Source organism: Microcebus murinus, chromosome 9 (genome assembly GCF_040939455.1).
Source record: "Microcebus murinus isolate Inina chromosome 9, M.murinus_Inina_mat1.0, whole genome shotgun sequence".
Lineage (NCBI taxonomy): Eukaryota > Metazoa > Chordata > Mammalia > Primates > Cheirogaleidae > Microcebus > Microcebus murinus.
In genome coordinates, this window is record NC_134112.1 from 50,866,914 (window position 1) to 50,888,344 (window position 21,431).

Consider the following 21,431-nt stretch of genomic DNA (forward strand, 5'->3'; position numbering starts at 1 on the left):
GGGCAAGAAGCCTGGCTTTTGGTGGGCTCAGAGCAGAAACTGGGCTACTAACTTTCTTAGAACTAGTTGTCTCCTTTCCAGACCCTCACAAGTTCCTACAGCAAAACATGAATTAGGCTCAAAATTGAAATGTGCAATATAATGTTTCTGGACAACCATGTAATTTTCACATCACTAAAAAAAAGACAGTAAGTTTTATCTTCAATGTGCACTTTAGATTAAGCAGAATAAAATAAAAACATGCTCTGGCCCAGTATATAATGATGAATTGATAAAAAAAAAAACTCTCCTTTTTAATATAAATTGATTTACCCAGTTTTTCTTTGTCACAATAGTATTGTCTATGACTATATGAACCACTATATATTTAAAAATTTTATCTCAACTTACTATAAAATACCTTGTATAGATTAATACATTAATTGTACTAATTATACTACTTTTGAGGATTATGATGATATGATCAGTGAGTCATCCTGATACAGTGTTCTGTACAAAAATATCTATGGACTGATTTGACATGTGTCTGAAAAGCACAACAGAGAAACATAAATAGACATTAAGTGCCTCAGTGGTAAAAAAAAAAAAAAATAGTTGTGTGTAGCAAATGACAGATGAAACATAATCAGAATCATAATGTAGGAAGGCATTTAAATAACAAAACTTTGATACCTTTCTTACTCTATAGCACAGTAAGGAATAAAAAAGAGAAGCCTCACCTGTCATCTCTGATGTGGTAGAAAAATCCATATCCGTTGTGTACCATGGGAACCACCACTCCCTGGACTCGTAAATAACCAACCAGACTTGTTGAGAGAACAAAATTTCCACCTCCTCCACTGTGTAACACAACAAAAGGATATTTTACTAGGCCTACAAATGCTTATATTATTTCTGAAAAGCTTTTAACATTCAGAAAAAAGAAAGTAATGAACTTGTAAAACACTACACTATATTACCTTTTGGAAAAAAGTGGGTCTGTAAAGAGTTCAGGAACCGGGAGACCTTCCTCTTTTGCTATGAGTAAGAGACCTAAAAGGTGACGGTCAAATCCTGCAATGAAACCCCAAATATGAAGTTAGCAAAAAATTTTTCAACATGAAAGATGTTTTTTTCAAGTTAGAATAGTTTTAACATGAGTACCTTTTCCGGCTGAACAATCTTTCATCAATTTATTATGCTTTGTAAAAGCTTGTAACATCTTTTGCTGCTGTTCATGAAGCTGTAAAAATCAAGAAACATTTTAATAACAAACTGTACAAAACTCATGTGGAAAAAAAAACCCCTGAGCTCACTGTAATTAGGATTTGGGTAATATGGAAGAGAAAAGATGATTTCTAGGAAGACCTGTGACCCACACTTCTATGTCTCTTTACCTTAATTATTCTCTTGCTTTTTCTTCCCTACATACCTGCTTTTTGATTATTTCTTTCCTGGAACAGGAAAATAGGGACTTGCTGGCAGCACTCAAGTGTCATTAAATGTCAAGACAAGAGCAAGATTTCCAAACTAAGCATATCTCCAAAAATGACAATGAAACAATTTTATAAAATTAAAATGTTAATATATATATAACCATGTCTATCAAAACTAAAGAAATAAAAGTAATACTAAAATAGCAGTGGGAAAGAAATATGCTGTTGTCTAAACTCTTCAAAATAGGAGTATAAAACAAAACATACCACTGTTCTGGTTCTAGTATATGAAACAATCTGATTTCAAAAACATTTAACCACATCAAGAAAAGCTTCCTTTTAAAGGCACTTTGGGTGTTCTGCACTTTACTAGTGTTGTTCTAAAGGTAGATCAGAAGTATTGGGATACTCAAAGTACTGAAAGCACTTTGCCTAGAAAATGACACAAATGGGCTTCTTTTTAGGACTTCCCTGTTTCTTAGCCTTTCCAAGTAAATACTTCTCTGGCAAATGAACAAATGCTTTGAAAACTTCAGAAAAGATATTTCAAAGTAGTTTAATGATTCAGGGGAATTGAAGCAAAGAAGTTAGTTATTCAAGGGCCAAGTTTCCTTTAGAACACTTAAGCGAATCCTTTCAATTTTTCCTTTTCCGATACTCACGCTAGTAGAAGGATCCTGCATAGACTGACACCACCTGACTGCTTCTAGTGTACATGATCGCATAGTCTCTGTACGGCCATGATAAAAATATCTTGTCATAGCTGTTTCATAGCAACAACCAGGGCTGCAAGAAAAAAAATTAAGAGTGTATCATAAGAAAGAAAATGTCCTAATGTCATTATAAATACAGTTTTCTAATAAAGTTAGCTTTGTTCAGAGACTAAGCCTTATAACATTCAGATTAGAGTTGAGACTTTCAATAAAAAACAGGCTGATTTCAGTAGCAAAGAACATAAAATATTGATGATACCAGCTGTTTGAAAAGCTTGGCTGCTGCCAGGTATACACAATGCAGTCTGTGGTGGGAAGCCTCTCTATATGGTCCCCCAGTGAGCCCTGCCTCCTCCTATTTATGCTTCGAGTTCAGGCTAGACGTAGTGATTTGCTTCTAATGGCGAGAATATAGCACAAGTGGTGGGATGTCACATCTGAAATTAGGTTACAAAGAGAGCCCTCCTCTCTTGCTCTCTTACCTCCTTTGAGGAAAGCCAGCACCATAGTGGAAGGTGCAAACTTGATAGAGGCCCTCTGGACACCAGCTAGGGAGGAACTAAATCCTGTTTATAACCATGTGAGTGAGCCTGGAAGCAGATCCACCCTCAGGAGAGCCTTCAGATGAAAACACAGCCCTGGCTGACACTCTGACTACAACCTCATGGAAAAACCTTAAGACCGAGGTACCCTGCTAAGCTGCACCTGATTTACTGATCCACAGAAAATGTAACATAAATGTTTGTGTTTTAAGCTACTAAGTTTTGTGGTAATTTGTTCCACATCAATAGATAATACAGAGTCCTTAGCCTTTAAGTTCCTTCATATAGAACATGAATGACTAGAATTAAGTAGAAGCATTACTTAAGAAGTTCCCCAGAGAAATATTTGTCTTTCTGGACTAGACAATGATACAACAATTTTAGATGTAAAACATTCTTCCTTTCCTGGTGGTTAGAATTTAAAGTAAAGAGATCAAATGGCCTAAGAGTAAAAGGTCTGAATGTGGACACCAGGAGGGCTCAGCAGTTACCAAGCCTCTTCTACTCAGTGTTGCTGTCATTCTGGGGTGAAATAGTATCCTTTCAAAGTCTAAGGGAGAAAACACAAATAACATTTTTTACATGGCACTAAAAATAACATTCTTTCAAAAAAAAATTAAAAATAAAAATGAGTAATAAAATATCACCACTCTGTAACCTTAATAATAGAAATAATAGATCTTGGCATTAACCCTCAATGGCTACTAAAACACTAGGTAAAAAAAATTCAGGGGAGAAACTTTATAATGGATGCTGGCTGACAAATGAGCCCACTCTCAATCTTAAAGAGATGAAATAGAAAGCAAACAGCATTAACAATTTGATTTATTGTTGTAAAATATAACAAAAATAAGTAATGATCCTTACAAGTCTTTAGCTCTACCAATTTGCAGGAAATACAAGAGACTGAACAACATGTTAAATATACAATCAGGAAAATTTAGAAAACTCTATAGGATAAATGACCCAGTTTCATCATATAAAATGCAATAAAAAAGGGAGAGAAAAGATTCTTAAAGTTAAAAAAGACTTAAGAGACACATCAATCAAATGCAGTGTGTGAAACTTATTTGGAACCTAATCTAAACATACCTCCTGTCTAAAAAAAAGTACTATGTGAAACTTCCAATGGCTGCCAGCTATATGATGAGCTAGATTGTAGCAAGCCAGATCCTATTAGAAACAAGAAAAACTGGATTAAAAAACCCATCTTTTTGAAAGCTTTGCAGAATTATCAAGGCATCCAGGATGTAAGGGCCAAGATCCAGTGAGAAAAGCAACTCATTGAAGTGAGGCACCTCATTTAAAGCCATTTTCCCCCCTCAAGGAATCTGATGTTTCTTAAGACAGATAAGCAGAAAGGCTGAGAAACCAAATGGAAAATTACTGCTAAGAGGCAGATAAATTGAAGAGGGCTTTCAGTAATTTCATGAGGCTGTTGAAACAAAGTTAGAAGCTTAGGGGCTAATAAGGCAACCAGGATGTGAGAGGCCAGGATCTCAGATAAGGGGGAGAAAAGGTCAGAGATGTGAGCCTGACAGCCTGAGCTGCTCTTCCCTTAAGCATTTGCTGGCTGGTAAATGGAGCAGGCTGCAAGGGGGAGAGACCAAGGTGGTTGCTTACAGGCTCAGAAGATAGACTAAAGCAATCAGTTGTTTCATGGTTCTAAGAAGATAAAAATTAACAGTTACAGTAGAGGGGCCCTGTTAGACACCCTAGGACTTTACAACAAATAGAAATAGATCAGTCTAAAATTCAGCCTAGAACCAATACAATCCCTGATTGTATTAATAAAAAGTACTCTAACTGCCCACAATAAGATAAAGAAAATCTTTGAAGGAAAATAACATTATGTGGAGCAAGGTCTCTGAACTTTGGCACTAGTGACATTTTAGACTAAATATTTTTTGTTGGGAGAATGTCCTGCACACTGTAAGATAGTTATCAACATCCCTGGTCTCCACCCACTAAATGCCAATAGCACCTTCTCCCCACGTTGTAACAACAAAATATGTCTCTAGACATTCTCCAATGGGGGCAACTGTGCCCCTTAAAAGACAATGAATGTACTAATACAGTAGTTACTAACCATATATATTAGCATATGAAATCTAGCTAGTCCAATTTGAGGTGTAAGTATAAAATGGACATTGGAATTTGAAGACTTATTACAAAAAACGGAAAACATTTCTTTATTTTTTATATTGTTTACAAGTTAAAGTAACATTTTGTTTTTTTGAGACAGAGTCTCACTTTGTTGCCTAGGCTAGAGTGAGTGCCGTGGCATCAGCCTAGCTCACAGCAACCTCAAACTCCTGGCTCAAGCAATCCTCCTGTCTCAGCCTCCCAAGTAGCTGGGACTACAGGCATGCGCCACCATGCCTGGCTAATTTTTTCTATATATATTAGTTGGCCAATTAATTTCTTTCTATTTATAGTAGAGACGGGGTCTCGCTTTTGCTCAGGCTGGTTTCGAACTCCTGACCTCAAGCAATCCACCCACCTCAGCCTCCCAGAGTGCTAGGATTACAGGTGTGAGCCACCGTGTCTGGCCTGAAGTAATATTTTGATATGCTGGTGCTATTGTTTGAATATGTCATATGTTGGAAACTTAATCCCTAAATTAATATGTTGATGGCATTTGGAGATGGGGCCATTGGGAAGTAATTAGGATTAGACAAGGTGATCAGGGTATGACCCCCATGATGGGAATGGTAGCTTTATAAATAGATGAAGAGAGATCTGAGCTGGAATGGTCTTGCCTTCTCACCATGTGATGTCTCCTGCCATGTTATGAAGCAGCAAGAAGGCCCTCATCAGAAGCCAAGCAGATGCTAATGCCATGCTCTTAGATTTTCCAGCATCCAGAACAATAAGAAATAAATTTCTTTTCTTTATAAATGACCTAGTCTCAGGCACTCAGTTATAGCAACAGACAATTACATTAAATATATTAAAATTAATTTCACCTCTTTTTTAAAAAAAGACTAACACATTGTAGGGATTACTTAGCCTAATTTCAATACTGTTGCTTCTTAAGGAGTAGGAATGCCTGAGTGTAGGGTGAGAGACTGAGGATGGCTGGTTGGCAGTGCTATCAGAACACCCACATTTATCAATTTAGTTTGCTGTCTTCTATGGGCATTATCAGAATTGAAGGGAGAAACAGATCTTCAAAAATAGTTGGAAACTTCAACATCCAACTTTCAATAATGGTAGAATATCTATACAGAAGATCAATAAATACAGAACTTGAACAAAGCAATAAATAATTAGACCCAACAAACAGAACATGCCACCCAACTACTATAGAATACAAATTCTTCACAAGTGAAAATGAAACATTCTTCAGGAAAGATTATATATGAGGCCTCAAAACAGGTCAATAAATTTAAAAAGACTGAAATCATACAAGTATCTTCTTCAATGAAAACAGAATGAAGCTAGAAATCAATAATAAAAGAAAAACTGGAAAATTCACAAATATGTAGAAATTAAATAACATACTCTTAAATAACCAATTAGTCAACTAAAAATTCACAAGGGACACTAGAAAATTCCTTGAGATGAACAAAAATACAACATACTCAAATTTATGAGATGCAGCAAAAGTAGTATTCAGAAGAAAATTTATAGCTGTAAATGCTTACATGAAAAAAAGAAGATCTCAATCAATAAGTAAAATGACCACCTTAAGGAACTAGAAAAAAGAAATTCAAACTAAGTCAAAAGCTAACAGAAGGAAGACAATGATAAAGATTGGAGCGGGGATAAACAAAATAGAGAGTAGAAAAATTGAGAAAAATCAATGAAACAAAAAGTTGGTTTTTGTGAAATGATCAACAAAATTGGCAAATATTTAGCTACATTAAGAAAAAAAAGAGAAGACTCCAATTACTAAAATCAGTTATGAAAAAGGAGACATTAATACTGACTTAACAGAAATAAAAAGGATACTGTAAAAAACTGTATGACAATAAATTATATAACCTAAATGAAATGGATATATTTTGAGAAATATACAAACTACCAAATCTGACTCAAGAAGAAACCCAAAAATATCAACAATGGAAAAGTTGGTTTTTTGAAAAGAAACAAAATTTACAAACCTTTAGCTGGAATAAGAAAAAAGGAAAATGCCTAAATAACCAAAATAAATAAGAGACAAGACAGATGACATTACAACCAATACCACAGATATACAAAGGATAATCAGAGATTATTATAACAACTATATGCCAACAAAATGGAAAACCTAGAAGAAATTGATAAATTCCTAGACACATAAACCTACTAAGATTGAACCTTAAAGAAACAGAAAACCTGAACAAACCAATAACAAGTCATGAAATCAAAGCAATAAAATGGCTCTTATCAAAGAAAAGCTTAAGACCTGATGTCTTCACTGCTGAATTCTACCAAACATTTAAAGAACTAATACCAATTCTATTCAAACTATTCCAAAAAAAAAATTGAAGAGGAGGGAATACTTCCTAACTTATTCTATAAGGCTAGCATCATCCTGATTCCAAAAACAGATAGGGAGACAACAAAAAAAAATAAACTACAGACCAATATCTTTGATGAACGTGGATGCACAAATCCTCAATAAAATACTAGCAAACTTAATTCAACAACATATTAAAAAGATCAGTTACTACAATCAAGTTGGATTCATCCCAGTGATGCAAAGATGGTTTAACATATGCAAATCAATGAAGGACAACTTCATTCTGTTGATATGATAAATTAGACAAAACCCATATGATCACTTCAACAGATTCTGGAAAACCATGTGATAAAATTCATTATCCCTCGTGATAAAATACCTCAACAAACTAAAGAAGAAATTATACCTCAAAACATTAATGGCCATATAAGATAAACCCACAGCTAACATCATACTGAATGTGGAAAAATTGAAAGCCTTTCCTCTCAGATCTGGATCAAGCCAAAGAGGCCCACTTTTACCACTTTTATGCAACATAGTGCTGGAAGTTCTCGCCAGAGCAATTAGGCAAGAGAAAGAAATAAGGAGGATCCAAATTGGAAAGGAATAAGTGAAATTGTCCTTGTTTGCAAATAACATGACCTTATATTTTAAAAAGCCTAAAGATACCACCAAAGACTGTTAGAACTGATAAGTTCAGTAAAGTTTCAGGATACAAAATCAACATGCAAAAATCAGTAGCATTTCTACATGCCAACACCAAACTAGCTGAAAAAGAAATCAAAAAAGGCAATCCCATTTACAATAGCTACAAATAAAATAGAATACCTAGGAATTAATTTAACCAAAGTAGTAAAAGATCTGTACAAGGAAAACTATAAAACACTGAAAAAAGAAATTAAAGAGAATGCAAAAAAAAAAAAAAAATGGAATGATATTCCATGGTCATTGACTAGAAGAATTACTATTGTTAAAATGTCTATACTACCCAAAGCAATCTATAGATTCACAACACAATCCCTATCAAAACACCAATGATATTCTTCACAGAAATACCAAAAACAATCCAAAAACTCACATGGAACCACAAAAGACCCACGATAGCCAAAAGAAATCCTGAGGCAAAAAGAACACAGTTGGAGGTATCACATTACCCAATTTCAAAATATATTACAAAGCTATAGTAACCAGAACAACATGGTATTGGCATAAAAACGGACATATAGACTGATGGAACAGAATAGAGAGCTCAGAGATAAATACACATAATTACAGCCAACTCCTTTCAGACAAAGGCATGAAGAATACACACTGGAGAAACAAGAGTCTCTTAAATAACTGATGCTGCGAAAACTGGATGTCATATGCAATAGAATAAAACTAGATCCTTATCTCTCACCATATACAAAAATCAAATCAAAATGGATTGAAGACTTAAATGCAAGACCTGAAACTATGAAACTAACAGAAGGAAAACATTGGGGAAATGCTTCAGGACACTGGTCTGGGCAAAGACTTTTTGGGTGACATCAAAAGCATAGGCAACAAAAGCAAAAATAGACAAATGGGATTATTATCAAGCTCAAAAAGCTTCTTCATAGCAAAAGAAACAACAAACAGAGTGAAGGGACAACTACAGAATGGAAGACAATATTTGCAAACTATCCATCTGACAATGGATTACTATTCAGAATATACAATGAACTCAAACAATTCAATAGCAAAAGATAATAACCCAATTAAAAAAATGAGTAAATAACCTGAGTAGATATTTTTCAAAAGAAGACATAGAAATAGCCAACAGATAAATGAATAAATGCTCAACATCACTAATGATCAGGGAAATGCACATCAAAACTACAATAACGTATCATTTCACTCCAGTTAAAACGGCTATTACCAAAAAGACAAAAAACAATGCTGGCAAGGATGCAGAAGAAAAGGAACTCTCATATACTGTTGGTGAGAATATAAATCTGTATAGCCATTATGGAAAACAGTATAGAGTTTCCTCAAGAAACCAGCAATAGAAATATCATATGATTCTGCAATCCTACTGCTTAGTATATATCCAAAAGGAAGTAAATCTGTATGTTAAAGAGATACCTGCACTCACATGTTTATCATATCACTATTCACAATAGCCCAGATATAGAATCAACCTAAGTGTTCATAAATGGATGAATGGATAAATCCATTATGCAGCCATAAAAAAAAAAGAACGAAATCCCGTCATCTGCAGCAACATGGATGAGCCTGGAGGACATTATATTAAGTAAAATAAGCCAGGCGCATAAAGACAAATATCTCATGTTCTCACTTATATCTGGGAGTTAAAAAAAATTGATCTCATGGAGGTAAAGGGTAGAATGGTTGTTAACAGAGGTTGGCAAGGGTAGGGAGTGAGGGGAAAATGAAGAGAGATCAAGTACTAGGTATGATACTACAGTTAGAAGGAATAAGTTCTAGTGTTTGATAGCATAGTAGGGTGGCTATAGTTAACAATTTATTATATATTTCAAAACAGCTAGATTTGGAATATTCCCTACATAAAGAAATGTTAAATGACCAGTAGTTGATATCTCAATCACCTTGATTTGAACATTACACATCATATGCATGCATTAAAAATATCACATGTACCCCATAAATATGTACAATTATTATTTATATATCAATTTAGAAAAAAACAAGATTGAAGGGCTTTCACTTCTGCTTAGGATGTATTAGAAAGTCACAACATAATGTCTCTCCTATCCTAAAAATGAGTAAAGGCTGGATAATCTACAAAATCATAACTTTTCATGAATTCGTAAGATAACTGAGGTGGTAAGAAAACCAAGTGATCTGAATGCCAAAGAATGACAAAGCCTCTCATAGAAGAGAACAGACATTTCATAAGTATCAAGTGAATACTATGATAAGGTATCAAGGAAAAACTGTGAAACTGTCACAGATCAAAACTCTAATACACTTTTGATAGAAGTACAAAGTAGGACACAGTGCAGTTGGAAAAGAAGTAACCAAAAACACTGAGGAGTTAGGATCGCATAGCTGTATACCCTTGGACTTCAAGATTCTGAAAACAGAAAAATGAATGGTCCTTACCGTCCATGAAGTCTGTAATAGGCCAGCTGAAGTGCAAGCTGAATAAATGTATCAGGGTGAAGCTGCTGCTTCTTGGTCAGCTTTTTGCCAAAAGATGTAAAAGCATGTGCCACAATTTGTAGATCAGATGCCTAACAAAGAGAATTAAATGGGAATAGTAAAAAATCAACTAAAAAGGATACACCCAAACAGAACCAAATTATTATCTGCATTAAAGTAACCATCAGACATAAAGAATTAAAGGCATTAAAGCTATAATTTTTAAAAAGTTTTATGCTGACATGTTTGAATGACAAAGTTTTATAAATTTTGTTAAAAGAGAAAGCATTATTACTTAAGAGAAAAGTGAAAAATCTACCTCTTTGAGATACTGGGCTTTAGCTTGGTTGATGTCATTTAATACTTTCTCATCCACAGTGAAAACAAGCTCCTCTGGAAGTGGTATGTCCCGTACTTTTTCTGAACCCTGAAAACAGGAAAGACTTAAAAATATTTTATCTATAAAAATCTTAGGGGAAAAAAGATGAAGTATTTGTTCTAATATACCTTCCATCTTCCTTCATTCTCAAAAATGTTCTCATCCACATAATAGCTGATATTCACCAAAACCATTGCATCAAAAGGAGCATGCTAAAACAAAAATACACAAGATTTTAAATACTTTGTCAACTTAAAACCTGATACAATATTTTCACTTTGCTTCCACTCTTAACAGATAATACAGTATAGAACCCTCAAATTACTCACCTCCTACTGATAAAAATATAGGATACCTATATTTTAAAAATATAGGATACCTAAAATTATAGGATACCTATAATGTAACTGCTGTGTTTTATATTTTGAAAAAAGAACAAATGTTTAAAGTTGAAAGCATCTAATTGAGGCTCTTGGGGTCACTGTGGGTGAGTAAAGTAAACATGAACAATCTAGAGAAACTGCTATTTTTACCAGAAGTCAAAGCAGGTGTATATATACACTGATAGGATGTTCAAGAATTTTAAGAACAATGTGGAAAAGCAGATGGGGATGGGCACAAATTTCTTCAGATAAAGACATAGGCTACTAGGGGACAGTTAGAAGGCATAACCATTTTGTGCGTATATCTCCATAAGAGTGTCCAGATATGGCATAAATAATTCTCACTGTTTAAGAAATGTGAGAAAGTAGGGCTGGACATTATAGGAGTGTTACAGATTTGACAGCTATATTTGGAGAAAGGAATTGCAGTTAGTAAATTTTCCCATCATTTATTTTGGAGGACAACGTTTTTGCCTTTATTTTCCCCATGTTCCTTTGACAATTACATTAGCTGGTTCCTTCTCTTACAGCTACTACTTTACATTACACACAGTTATCATTCATGAACTGAATGTATTACTACTGCAGGTCTTGAAGGGAATAAAGGAAAGGCTTGAGACACAGGCCCAATTTCAGAGGAGTAACTCAGTATCTTAAAGGTAACCCTAACACTATAGTTCTGCTGCCCTAAATCATGGCCCAATGAAGCCTATAAGCACAGTTTATTGTTACCAACTATGTAGCAGCTACATCATCAGGGAAGGCTCGAGAGAGGTCGGTACAAGATGCACAAGCAATTCATCTGCCAGCAACAGCACACATAACAAGATTCAAAGGCCACTACAAATCCATTTTCTAACCACATCTCACAACTGGGTAGTAATTTTACGAAGAATTTTCAGATAATATCACATATATTGTTTCATTTAAGACAACAGTATCGATGTCTAACTATTCTACTGGAACCAGTAAGAAATAGCAAGAATGAAGGATATAAGTCTCTTTGACTTATAATTCTATTGGCCTATCCCCTGATAGAAAGCTAATAATCAATTTCTTTAAAACATTAGGAAATCTGAAAAACTCAAAGCATGTTTTCCTCATGCTTTGTTAAAATAACTTTTACCTTTCATTTTTTTTTTCACTAATAAGGAGGCAATATGTATAACAGTGTTTAAGAATGTAGGCTTTGGTTCTCAATCCACACCCCACCACTTCCTAGCTGTGCAATGGTAAAAAATTCATTTGCAGATGACTGTTTTTGTCAGGATCTTCTGCAAGGGCCAGGTGTCCACAGGCACCTTCCTAGAGAGCTTTGGGGTGGCGGACCTGATCACCATCTGCTACGGGGGGCAGAACCGCAGGGTGCACAAGGCATCTGCCAGAATTGGGAAGACCATTGAAGAATTAGAGAAGGACATGCTGAACTGGCAGAAGCTCCATAGACCTCAGACTTCCACTGAAGTGTACCACATTCTCGAGCAGAAGGGACTGGTGAACAAGTTTCTATTGTTTACTGTAGTATATCATATCTGCTATAAAGGTACACCCATTCAAGAGACGTTGTCTCCAGTTATCCTGAACATATAATAAAGTGAATCATGCAGTGTGTTGGGGAAAATTCTGCCTTTCTGCTCAATCTTTTGGATTCATATGGAAACCAGGACCTGGCAACATGATGTTTGCTTGACTGTAATCCCATCATGGATATGTATGAATTTTTATAGGTTCATTTTTTAATTTTGAGAGGCAGTTCATTGGCTAAGATGTACTGGGCAACAACTAAACACATGTGAAGGTGTGTGTGTTTATTTCTCATTCTATGTATGTTTCTATGAACCAAAATTAAATGCCCTTTTTAAAAACTGCTTTTGAAATCTCTCTACTATGGTAGTTTATAAGATTAGAACTAGCTCAGCTAAATTTGTTAGATATAATTCATATGTATATGAATGGAATTTTTTTCATTCCTTTGATGCTGAAATTTAACCAGCAATAACATAGTAGGTAGAGTGGAAGACTGAATGTGTTCAAAGATCAACAGATTTAACTTTTAAACACTGTCTCAAAGCCAGCATAATTAACTACTTTATGGATTGATCTTTTTTTAGCAATTTGATATTTTAAATTAGATAATCCACTTACATATTTTCCTCTCACTGCAAATTTTCTGCATTTTTTAGCCTTTTTTCTCTTCATTAGCTGCTAGAATGTGCTTCTATAAAGGCTCAGCAACAACAGAAGACAGAAAGCTCATTTGGGATTTTCTGCTATGACTGGCACATTCTTCTGATTAACAGACACTTGTATGATGCTTTTGGTTAGTACTTTTTGCACACATTTGTCTTAAGCCTAACAGATCCTCTGAGAGGGGCTACTATAATATCCTCTTGTGAGATGCAGTCGCTCTGCCTCGTCACCTGGTGAGCAGGGACAGAGCAAGGAGTCAAGTGTAGCCCCAAGGTACAAGAAGTCACTGGACTGATTTGACCTCCAGCCAACTGGCTGTGGCAAACACTGTGTACAGCCTTTCCTGAGGCCACAGAAGGGCTTCCTGCAGCTGTGATATGCCCACTGCACTCCAGGCTGGGTGAAAGTGCAAGACCCTATCTCTAAAATATTTTTTAAATAAAAAGTAACTGTTTGCAGCTGACAAGTCAAACAGAAATTGAGGGAAGAAGACAGGAGGCAGTTAAGTACTTTACAAAAGATAGTTTACATGGAATAGGAAAGATATAAATTAGACTTCAGAAGGTCAAAGATAATCAAATAAGGGACTGGAAAGAAGAACCTAGAAAATTAACAAATATTTTGTCAACGGTGGACTCAAAGGAGGGTAAAAAATACAAATCTTCAAGAATGACTCATGGTAACTTTTCAATGTAGTTCTGATGAGCTACTGTAATAGACACTTAGTTTTAGCACCTACTCATCAAGCAATCCACTTTCTGAAATAACAGCTACTTTGTTGTTCTTTAGGCAACCAACACATTACTCTGTAGTGGTCTGAATGAGACTGATTCTAACAACGAGGTTCCCAGATGGGCACATGATTCACATAGGCCAATCACAACCAAGCATTATTCCCAGGCCTTTTGCTGGAACCACTGGAAAAAGAAGCTGTCTGTTTCCATGGCAGTCACTAAGCTATGAAGACATGAGACTGACTGTAGGTACAACAATCACACCATCTAAAAGTGAAGCCAAACAGAAGAAAGTTATATCAAAAAATGGGGACAGAGAGATTGCTAATGAAAGCATTTGGACCATGGAAGTCAGCCTTACCCAAATTGAGCTGTAACCCTATGCCAACAAGTATCTCATTAAGTTTATGCCAGTTTGCTTTAGGCTACTATCACTTAAAACTGAATACTGATTAATATAACTACTGAACTATTGTTTTTAAAGTGTTCTTGGTTCATAGACCTCCTGAATGCCTGCCAGAAAATTACAAGATAGATGCAGCTAGTAAAGATGACCATGGGGAGGAAAACAGAAGAGAAACAAGAAAAGTTGTTTTTTATTTTTTATGAGGAAGGTCAAAAATGATAGTAATTGGCAGACATTTTAATATCCATAGTTCCAAATATTCATGTGACATTTTAAGAAAATAGTTACTAGATAAACCTTGAAATGTAGAAATATATCAATATACATTTCCCTATGCACAGAATTTATATGTAATGCCATATAATATCTTTTAAAATAGGTATTCTCAGCAAGCAGGTAACAGTGGGTTTTAAGAGCCTATACTATATAAATATTACACAGAAATTCCATTTTGCAGATACAGTATCCACCAAACTGTTGCCCTTACTAGAGAAGAAAATAACTTATATTCTACTTTTACTGAGAATTCATAACTCAAGTTTTTTACTATAAGGCCATAAAACTAAATTAGTGATTACTTATACTACATAATAGCACAGCATAACTATTTATGGTTTGTTGGCATTAAATTAACGAAAAAAACTTAAATAATTTACTTACATCACAACTACTACCAAATACTCCATTAGAAAATGAAATCAAGTTATAGGATTTGTCACCCCAGCGTACTGTTGGATCTCCAATAAGGGCCATTGCAGTTATCTAAAATAAATTTAATTTTTCCAAATTAAAATGATTTTTAACATTGGTTTGGAAGTATTTACATCTTAAACACACACACACACACACACACACACACATATATATATATATCACCTTTCTTGTGCAGGTGAACCAAATTTAATAAAATTATAATATTGTTATACTCAAGAGATAGTAATTCTGGCCCTGACTTTAGCTGTTTCTCAAAATCTCAAGTTAAGAAAATCCTACTACTAATAGGAAAGAGAATGCTGGTATAATAGTCATGAATGTTTAGAAAACATACAAATGAAAGAACAAAACTTTTGTAACTTGAATAATATAAGAGATCTTGATAAGTACATTAAAGTCTAGTTAGGAGGAGAATATTTTAAGAATTCATATCCCACTAAACTTGTTTTTCAAACTATAGGTTTTGGCCCATTAGTGAGTCATAAAATTAATTAGTGCATCATAATCAATATTCTTTACCAAAAAATTAGAATAGCAATAACATAGTATATCACAGATAGTAATTACTGATTTTTGAAACTTCTTTTATATATATGTATACAAGGATGCACATGTGTGTATATATAGTGGGCTGCAATTTAAATGTATTTGTAACTACAGATAATGGTCAAAATGGTTTGAACAACACTGCATTAAAACATGTTCTTCCTTAAGAAGTTTGGTGATTCTTTTCCAAAAAAAGTTTTCTAGTTACAAGGCTTTTCAATATATACATAATGAGTGAGATGTGCACCATCTGGGCGATGGTCATGCTGGAAACTCAGACTTGTGGGGGGAGAGGGGGAAAGGGCATTTATTGAAACCTTAAAATCTGTACCCCCATAATATGCCAAAATAAATAAACAAATAAAAAATTAAAAAAATTATCCTGGATGATTTTTTCTTATTATTTAATATTGATGAATGCATTATAAAACAATTTAAGTATTTCCAAAAGACTATGAGACTTCTACTAATACAATTACTACCTTTTTTTAATTTCCCAGGAAAGGAAATAATATCACCCCCGGGGTCGGGGGGAACACAAAGTAAGGCCACATTTACCCTAAACTCACTGAAGTCAGTGTGGTCGATAAAATCAAATGATATAATAAATTACTTACTAGGGTGATACAATTCGGGTAGACCATCCCAACTAAGGTGTCAAGATACACTAGTGTGTGTTATAGTAGATTCTCATGTCACCTTTGGCAAGAAAAGTTAATTTAACTCAGTGTTCTGTACAAATTTTCTATGTAGGCCGTCAATGAAAAGGTTGAGAAACTCTGGCATGGGATATGCAAACAATGGTTATATTTCTTTAAACAAAGTAAAATATATATCTAAACAATCCTAAACAATGTAGCAAGGATTTACAAAGCACTGTTTATGTCTAAGCTTCAATTTAGTACATGTATATTTCATAAGTAAAAGTTTTAGGAGTCTGAATATAAAAAACGAAAAAAAATCTCATGTTCATTAACATAAGAGTCCTCCGGCAATTTACGAGAAAAAAAACAGAACAAGGTAATTGAGTACCTGAGAATAATCTTCTGGTGTTACATATGGACTGCTATCCTCTATGGAATAAACCAGTAAGCTGCTCTGAATTTTTTCTAATGAAATGAGGTTCTCTGGATCAAGACTAATCAGATACTCTCGTGCCTAAAGGGCAAGAAGATAATGATTACGTTACAATTTAAATACAATATATCTGGAAAAATCTCAAAAAGAGTTTGTTAGAGAAAAGATTCATTAAGAAAAGTGTAAATCATAACCTTAGCCCACCGAGTTCGCTCCTCGCTAGTTAATGCTGCTATCCCAGGTCCATCAGGTTCACTATGGCACTTCTTGTGGATGTATGTCAACTGTCTTATGAAAGATTAAAGAAAGAGGATTCAAAGAGTGCATAGGCAGATAGGAGCTACCTTGGACTTTAACAGGTCATAACCTTGATCAGTATTTAAATGTTTTGATATATACCCTAAAAAAACAACAGCAATAGATTTCCTCTATCACCACCTTCTTTTTAGAAAGATGATTATGTGTTTTATTAACACAAAAAGTATATCTGACAATAACTTAAGTAAATAAATTTGGGTTTTGCTGATATTTATTTCTACTTTGAAAATGTGCATGCACTTCCAGATTCCAAGTAAATACCCTTTACAATGGAGAACTTGAAAAATATCCTGGTAATCAATCTCACAAATATTATGTACATCATATCTAACTAAAAATTATGCATATATACTTAATGAGAGGACTTTCTGTGTACTCAATTAATGTTTTACCCCAAAAACAGAAGTACCATGTATTAAATGTTTTCACATGTGCCTTTTTTTTTTTTTACTTCTAACCATTATATTTGAAAGACTCTATTTAACCGAGGATAAACTATTGCCTCCCATATTATTCTATGCTCCCAGTCTGATGAGTTTCATGTCTCTTTAAACATACACTAGGTAAATAGTAGTGTTCTTCCATAAAGAAATAAATTTTCTTCAGTCAAAAATCCACAGAGCTTTAGTTTTAGCCCTACTTATTCATGGCACATGCTAAGAAGTTACTTCAATTGAAAAGCTTCCAAAGATTCCTTGGAAAGCAAACTAAGGTAGCTTAATAAATGGTCGAAAAACACCATTAGTAGCCATCCCTTATTTGGGGTTTCATCATTCAAACTTGGAAAAAACAGCTATCAATTTGCGTAATTTCATGCTATTTGTTAATTATATCTACAACAATGATGAAAAAATTTCCTTGCTGCAAAATCACTCCCTTCTATTAATGGTGTTCTGAGGAGATGAGGGATTCTTCACCAAACAATCTATACCTGTGGTGGGAACAACTTGTTTTGCCTCTCTCTTCCTCCTTGTCTTTGCTAAGTACTGATTTTGCTCCAGTTATGAAGCCTCTGCAGTTTTTGGCTACTTGGTGGGCATAGTAACTAGCACAAATTCTGAATTTCTAAATAAAATCTACCTCACTGTTTCTCCATAAGCTACTTGTTGCTACCCTTTCCTTACCATCTCCAAGCACCAGTTTTGACTTATGAAACCTCTCCCTGTACCCTGAAATGGCCACCTTCATACTCATTTTACAAAGTGGTCATTGTTAGGGAAAAATCACAAGGGAAAATATGTTAAACCTGAAATGACATTTTAAGTCTGATAGTAAAAGATGACATAATGCCCAAACCTTCAGTAAGAGGAACAGATAGGGTAACTAGCATAATCCTTTTTTTCCTTTAACTCAGCTATCAATGCACCTGGTTTTTTGGCTATACATTCAACTTTTTATACTTCAAAACACAACGATCTATATTAAAAAATATCTGCATTACAGAATCTTACATCTTTTAAAATATTCTACACTTGATGTCTGCACACAATCTAGTTTCTACCTTCATTACTTCCCATTCACTCTTTACTATAATCTAGTTTTGTCCTCCAGTGATTATCCTGAAACTGCTTTTCTGAAAGTCACCAGTAACATCACATGAAAGAAACTTAGCAGCTTTATCTCAGTCTTATTTTCCTCATCATAGAAAGTTTGACGCCCAGGTATAAATCTTCTTAAAATTATCTTCTGCCTTGACTTTTTTGCACTGTTCCATTGTGGTCTCCCTACCTCACTGACCACTCAGTCTTTTTCATTGACTATTTGTCCTTCTTCCACTGCCAAATGTGTCTTTCCCCAGATTTTTTTCACTGGCCTCCTTTAACTCCTCTTACAAGTTTCTCCCTTGCTAATCTCACCCACTTCTTTAATAGCTTTATCACTTTTTTTTTTTGTACCATTAACTTTATCCCAGACCTTTAAGATCATATTAGGTTATTGAACATGAAATGTCTGACCTCAAATAAACTGGACATTTCCTACCCAATAACCCAACAAATATGGGATCTTGTCCCATTTACCTGATCTTTGACAAAATAATTCCAGTTATGAGACAGTATAATTCAAGATTTCATTTAATAGCCACTATTCTTCATGCTCCCAGCACATACACTGGATTATAATAAAACCATTCTCTTTAGACATAAGTTCATAGCTATAAGTTAACCATTCAGCCAAAATTTTTCCCAAGGACTTTAGATGGAACTTTCTTAGGTTGCTACAAAACTTTACAAACAACAGACAGACAATACAGAGAATCCCCAACACAAAATGCCAAGACTGTCAAACAAATGGGAATCCAAAGGGTTCAGATGCCACCCCAAAATGCCCTGCTGGAAGGTTCAAGATCCTCCCTAAATGGTGGCTTAGTCACCCCATTCCCTGGAAACTACAAATGAGCTCCAAATTCAAACCAGGTTTCCCTACTTCCACTCAACCTCACAATTTCACCCCACAAATGGCACAGCTCCAAACCCACAGGATGTGAAAACCTCTCAAATGGGTGAACTCAGGGTCTTGGGGTGCACCCCAGGGATCTTACCAAACAAACAAATGGCCATGGCATCTGGACATCTCCCAAATCTGTTTCCTTTCCCTCAACTCAGCTCAGGTTGGTTGGGGTTGCATCCATTCAGGGAGAAAGAGACAGGACTTCCCTGGAGCTAAACAAGCCCCAGAAACTGCTGGGAGAATCCCTTTCTTTCTTACCCAAAAAGGCAACACTCCTTCCCATAGCTTGACCCAGAGCTGCTCCCTGCCTCTCCCAGCAGTTGCAGGGTGCCAATGGGCCTACCCAAGGACACCAAATCTGTTACCAAAAGCTTGTCACTTGTCTTCGAAGCCACATCAGAAGAAAGAAGACAAGTGGTTTAAGGAGAAGGAATGAGGAGTTTATTAATTTGCCTGCAAATGAGGAGAGTGGAGACTCCTGTCTGAAATGCCATAGTCCTTAACTATTACCTTTATGTAAGAGACAACCAAATGTCTAACTTCACCCCATTTTCTCTCTAAATCTCTGTTACCAAAGTTCCAAATGCTTGTTGTATATCTCTACCTCAATTTCTGCCAACATTTCAAACTAAGTGTAATTTTAAATATTATCTTCCCCCTTCTCACAGTTTTTTTTAAGAGTCTTAGAAGAAAATGAAAGTATAAATCATAACATCCCTGGATTAGGCAATGGTTTCTTAGATAGGACACCAAAAGCACATGTAAGTAAAGAATAAAATTGATGAAACTATACTTTGTCAAAATAAAAACTTTTGTGCTACAAAGGAGGCCATCAAGAAACTGAAATAACAACCCCAGAATGGGAGATATAATTTGCAAATTACATATCTGATAAAGGATTTCTATCTAGAATATATAAAGAGCTCTTACAACACAATAAAAAGACAGCTCAATTTAAAAATGGGCAATGTATTTGATTAGCCATTTCTCCAAGGAAGATATATACATATGGCCAAAAAGAATATAAAAAAATATTTAACATCACTATCAAGTATAAACTACAATGAGATCCCACTTCACCCTTACTAGGGTGGCTATAATAAAAAAGGCAAACAATACATATTAGTGAAGATGTGGAGAAACTGGAACCCTTATACACTGCTGATGGGAATGTAAAATTGTGCAGCTATTTTGGAAAATAAGTCTGGTAGTTTCTCAAATGGTTAAACAGTTACCATATGACCCACCAATTCCACTCCTAAAATATACCCAAGAGAAATGGAAACATGTCCATAAAAGAACATGTACACAATGTTCAGGGCGGCACTAATCGTAATAGACAAAAAGTGGAAACAACCCAAATATTCAACTGATGAATGGTTAAATAAAGTGGTATATCCATACAATAGAATATTATTCAGCCATAAAAAGAAATAAAATACCCACACATGCTAAACCATGGCTGAACCTTGAAAAATTATGCTAAGTAAAAGAAGCCAGACACAAATGGCCACATGTTGTAAAATGCCACTTATATAAAATGTATAGAACAGGCAAATTTATAAAAAAGAAAGATTGGTGGTTGCCTAGGACTGGTGGAATAAGAATGTTTGGGAGATGTGTGAAGTGAATGGGTAGAGAATTGGGGAACAATGAGGAGTGACTGTTTATGCAGGGGTCCTCAATCTATGGCCCACGGGCCACATGCGGCCTGCCAAGGAATTTATCCAGCCTTCCAGGTGTTTTTGCCGCCGCTGCCTGTCCTGCTTAGCAGCTGACTCGTCCCGGGCCCACAGTGCGCGCGTGTGGAATGTGCGCCGCACTCTCCAATGGCCCTCCAACAGTCTGAGGGACAGTGAACTGGCCCCCTGTTTAAAAAGTTTGAGGACCCCTGGATGGGTACAGGGTTACTTTTGAAGGTGACAAAAATGTTCTAAAATTGATTATGGTGATGATTGCACAATTCTGT

At 35.2% G+C, this 21,431-nt stretch overlaps 1 protein-coding gene across 8 annotated transcripts in view; it reads right to left on the bottom strand.

The window, feature by feature from the left end:
• The window catches only part of CROT (carnitine O-octanoyltransferase), a 49,554-nt gene that overhangs the window by 9,156 nt on the left and 18,967 nt on the right, over positions 1–21,431 (bottom strand). For all 8 annotated transcript variants that reach the window (XM_012779548.2, XM_012779545.3, XM_012779540.3 and 5 more), the window contains 10 exons: positions 16,891–16,984; positions 16,652–16,777; positions 15,020–15,121; positions 10,775–10,858; positions 10,587–10,694; positions 10,229–10,359; positions 2,078–2,201; positions 1,144–1,222; positions 960–1,053; positions 720–839 (listed from right to left, as the gene is read on the bottom strand). In XM_012779548.2, coding sequence (XP_012635002.1) covers positions 720–839; positions 960–1,053; positions 1,144–1,222; positions 2,078–2,201; positions 10,229–10,359; positions 10,587–10,694; positions 10,775–10,858; positions 15,020–15,121; positions 16,652–16,777; positions 16,891–16,984 — 1,062 coding nt within the window. The remainder of the gene's footprint in view (positions 1–719; positions 840–959; positions 1,054–1,143; positions 1,223–2,077; positions 2,202–10,228; positions 10,360–10,586; positions 10,695–10,774; positions 10,859–15,019; positions 15,122–16,651; positions 16,778–16,890; positions 16,985–21,431) is intronic.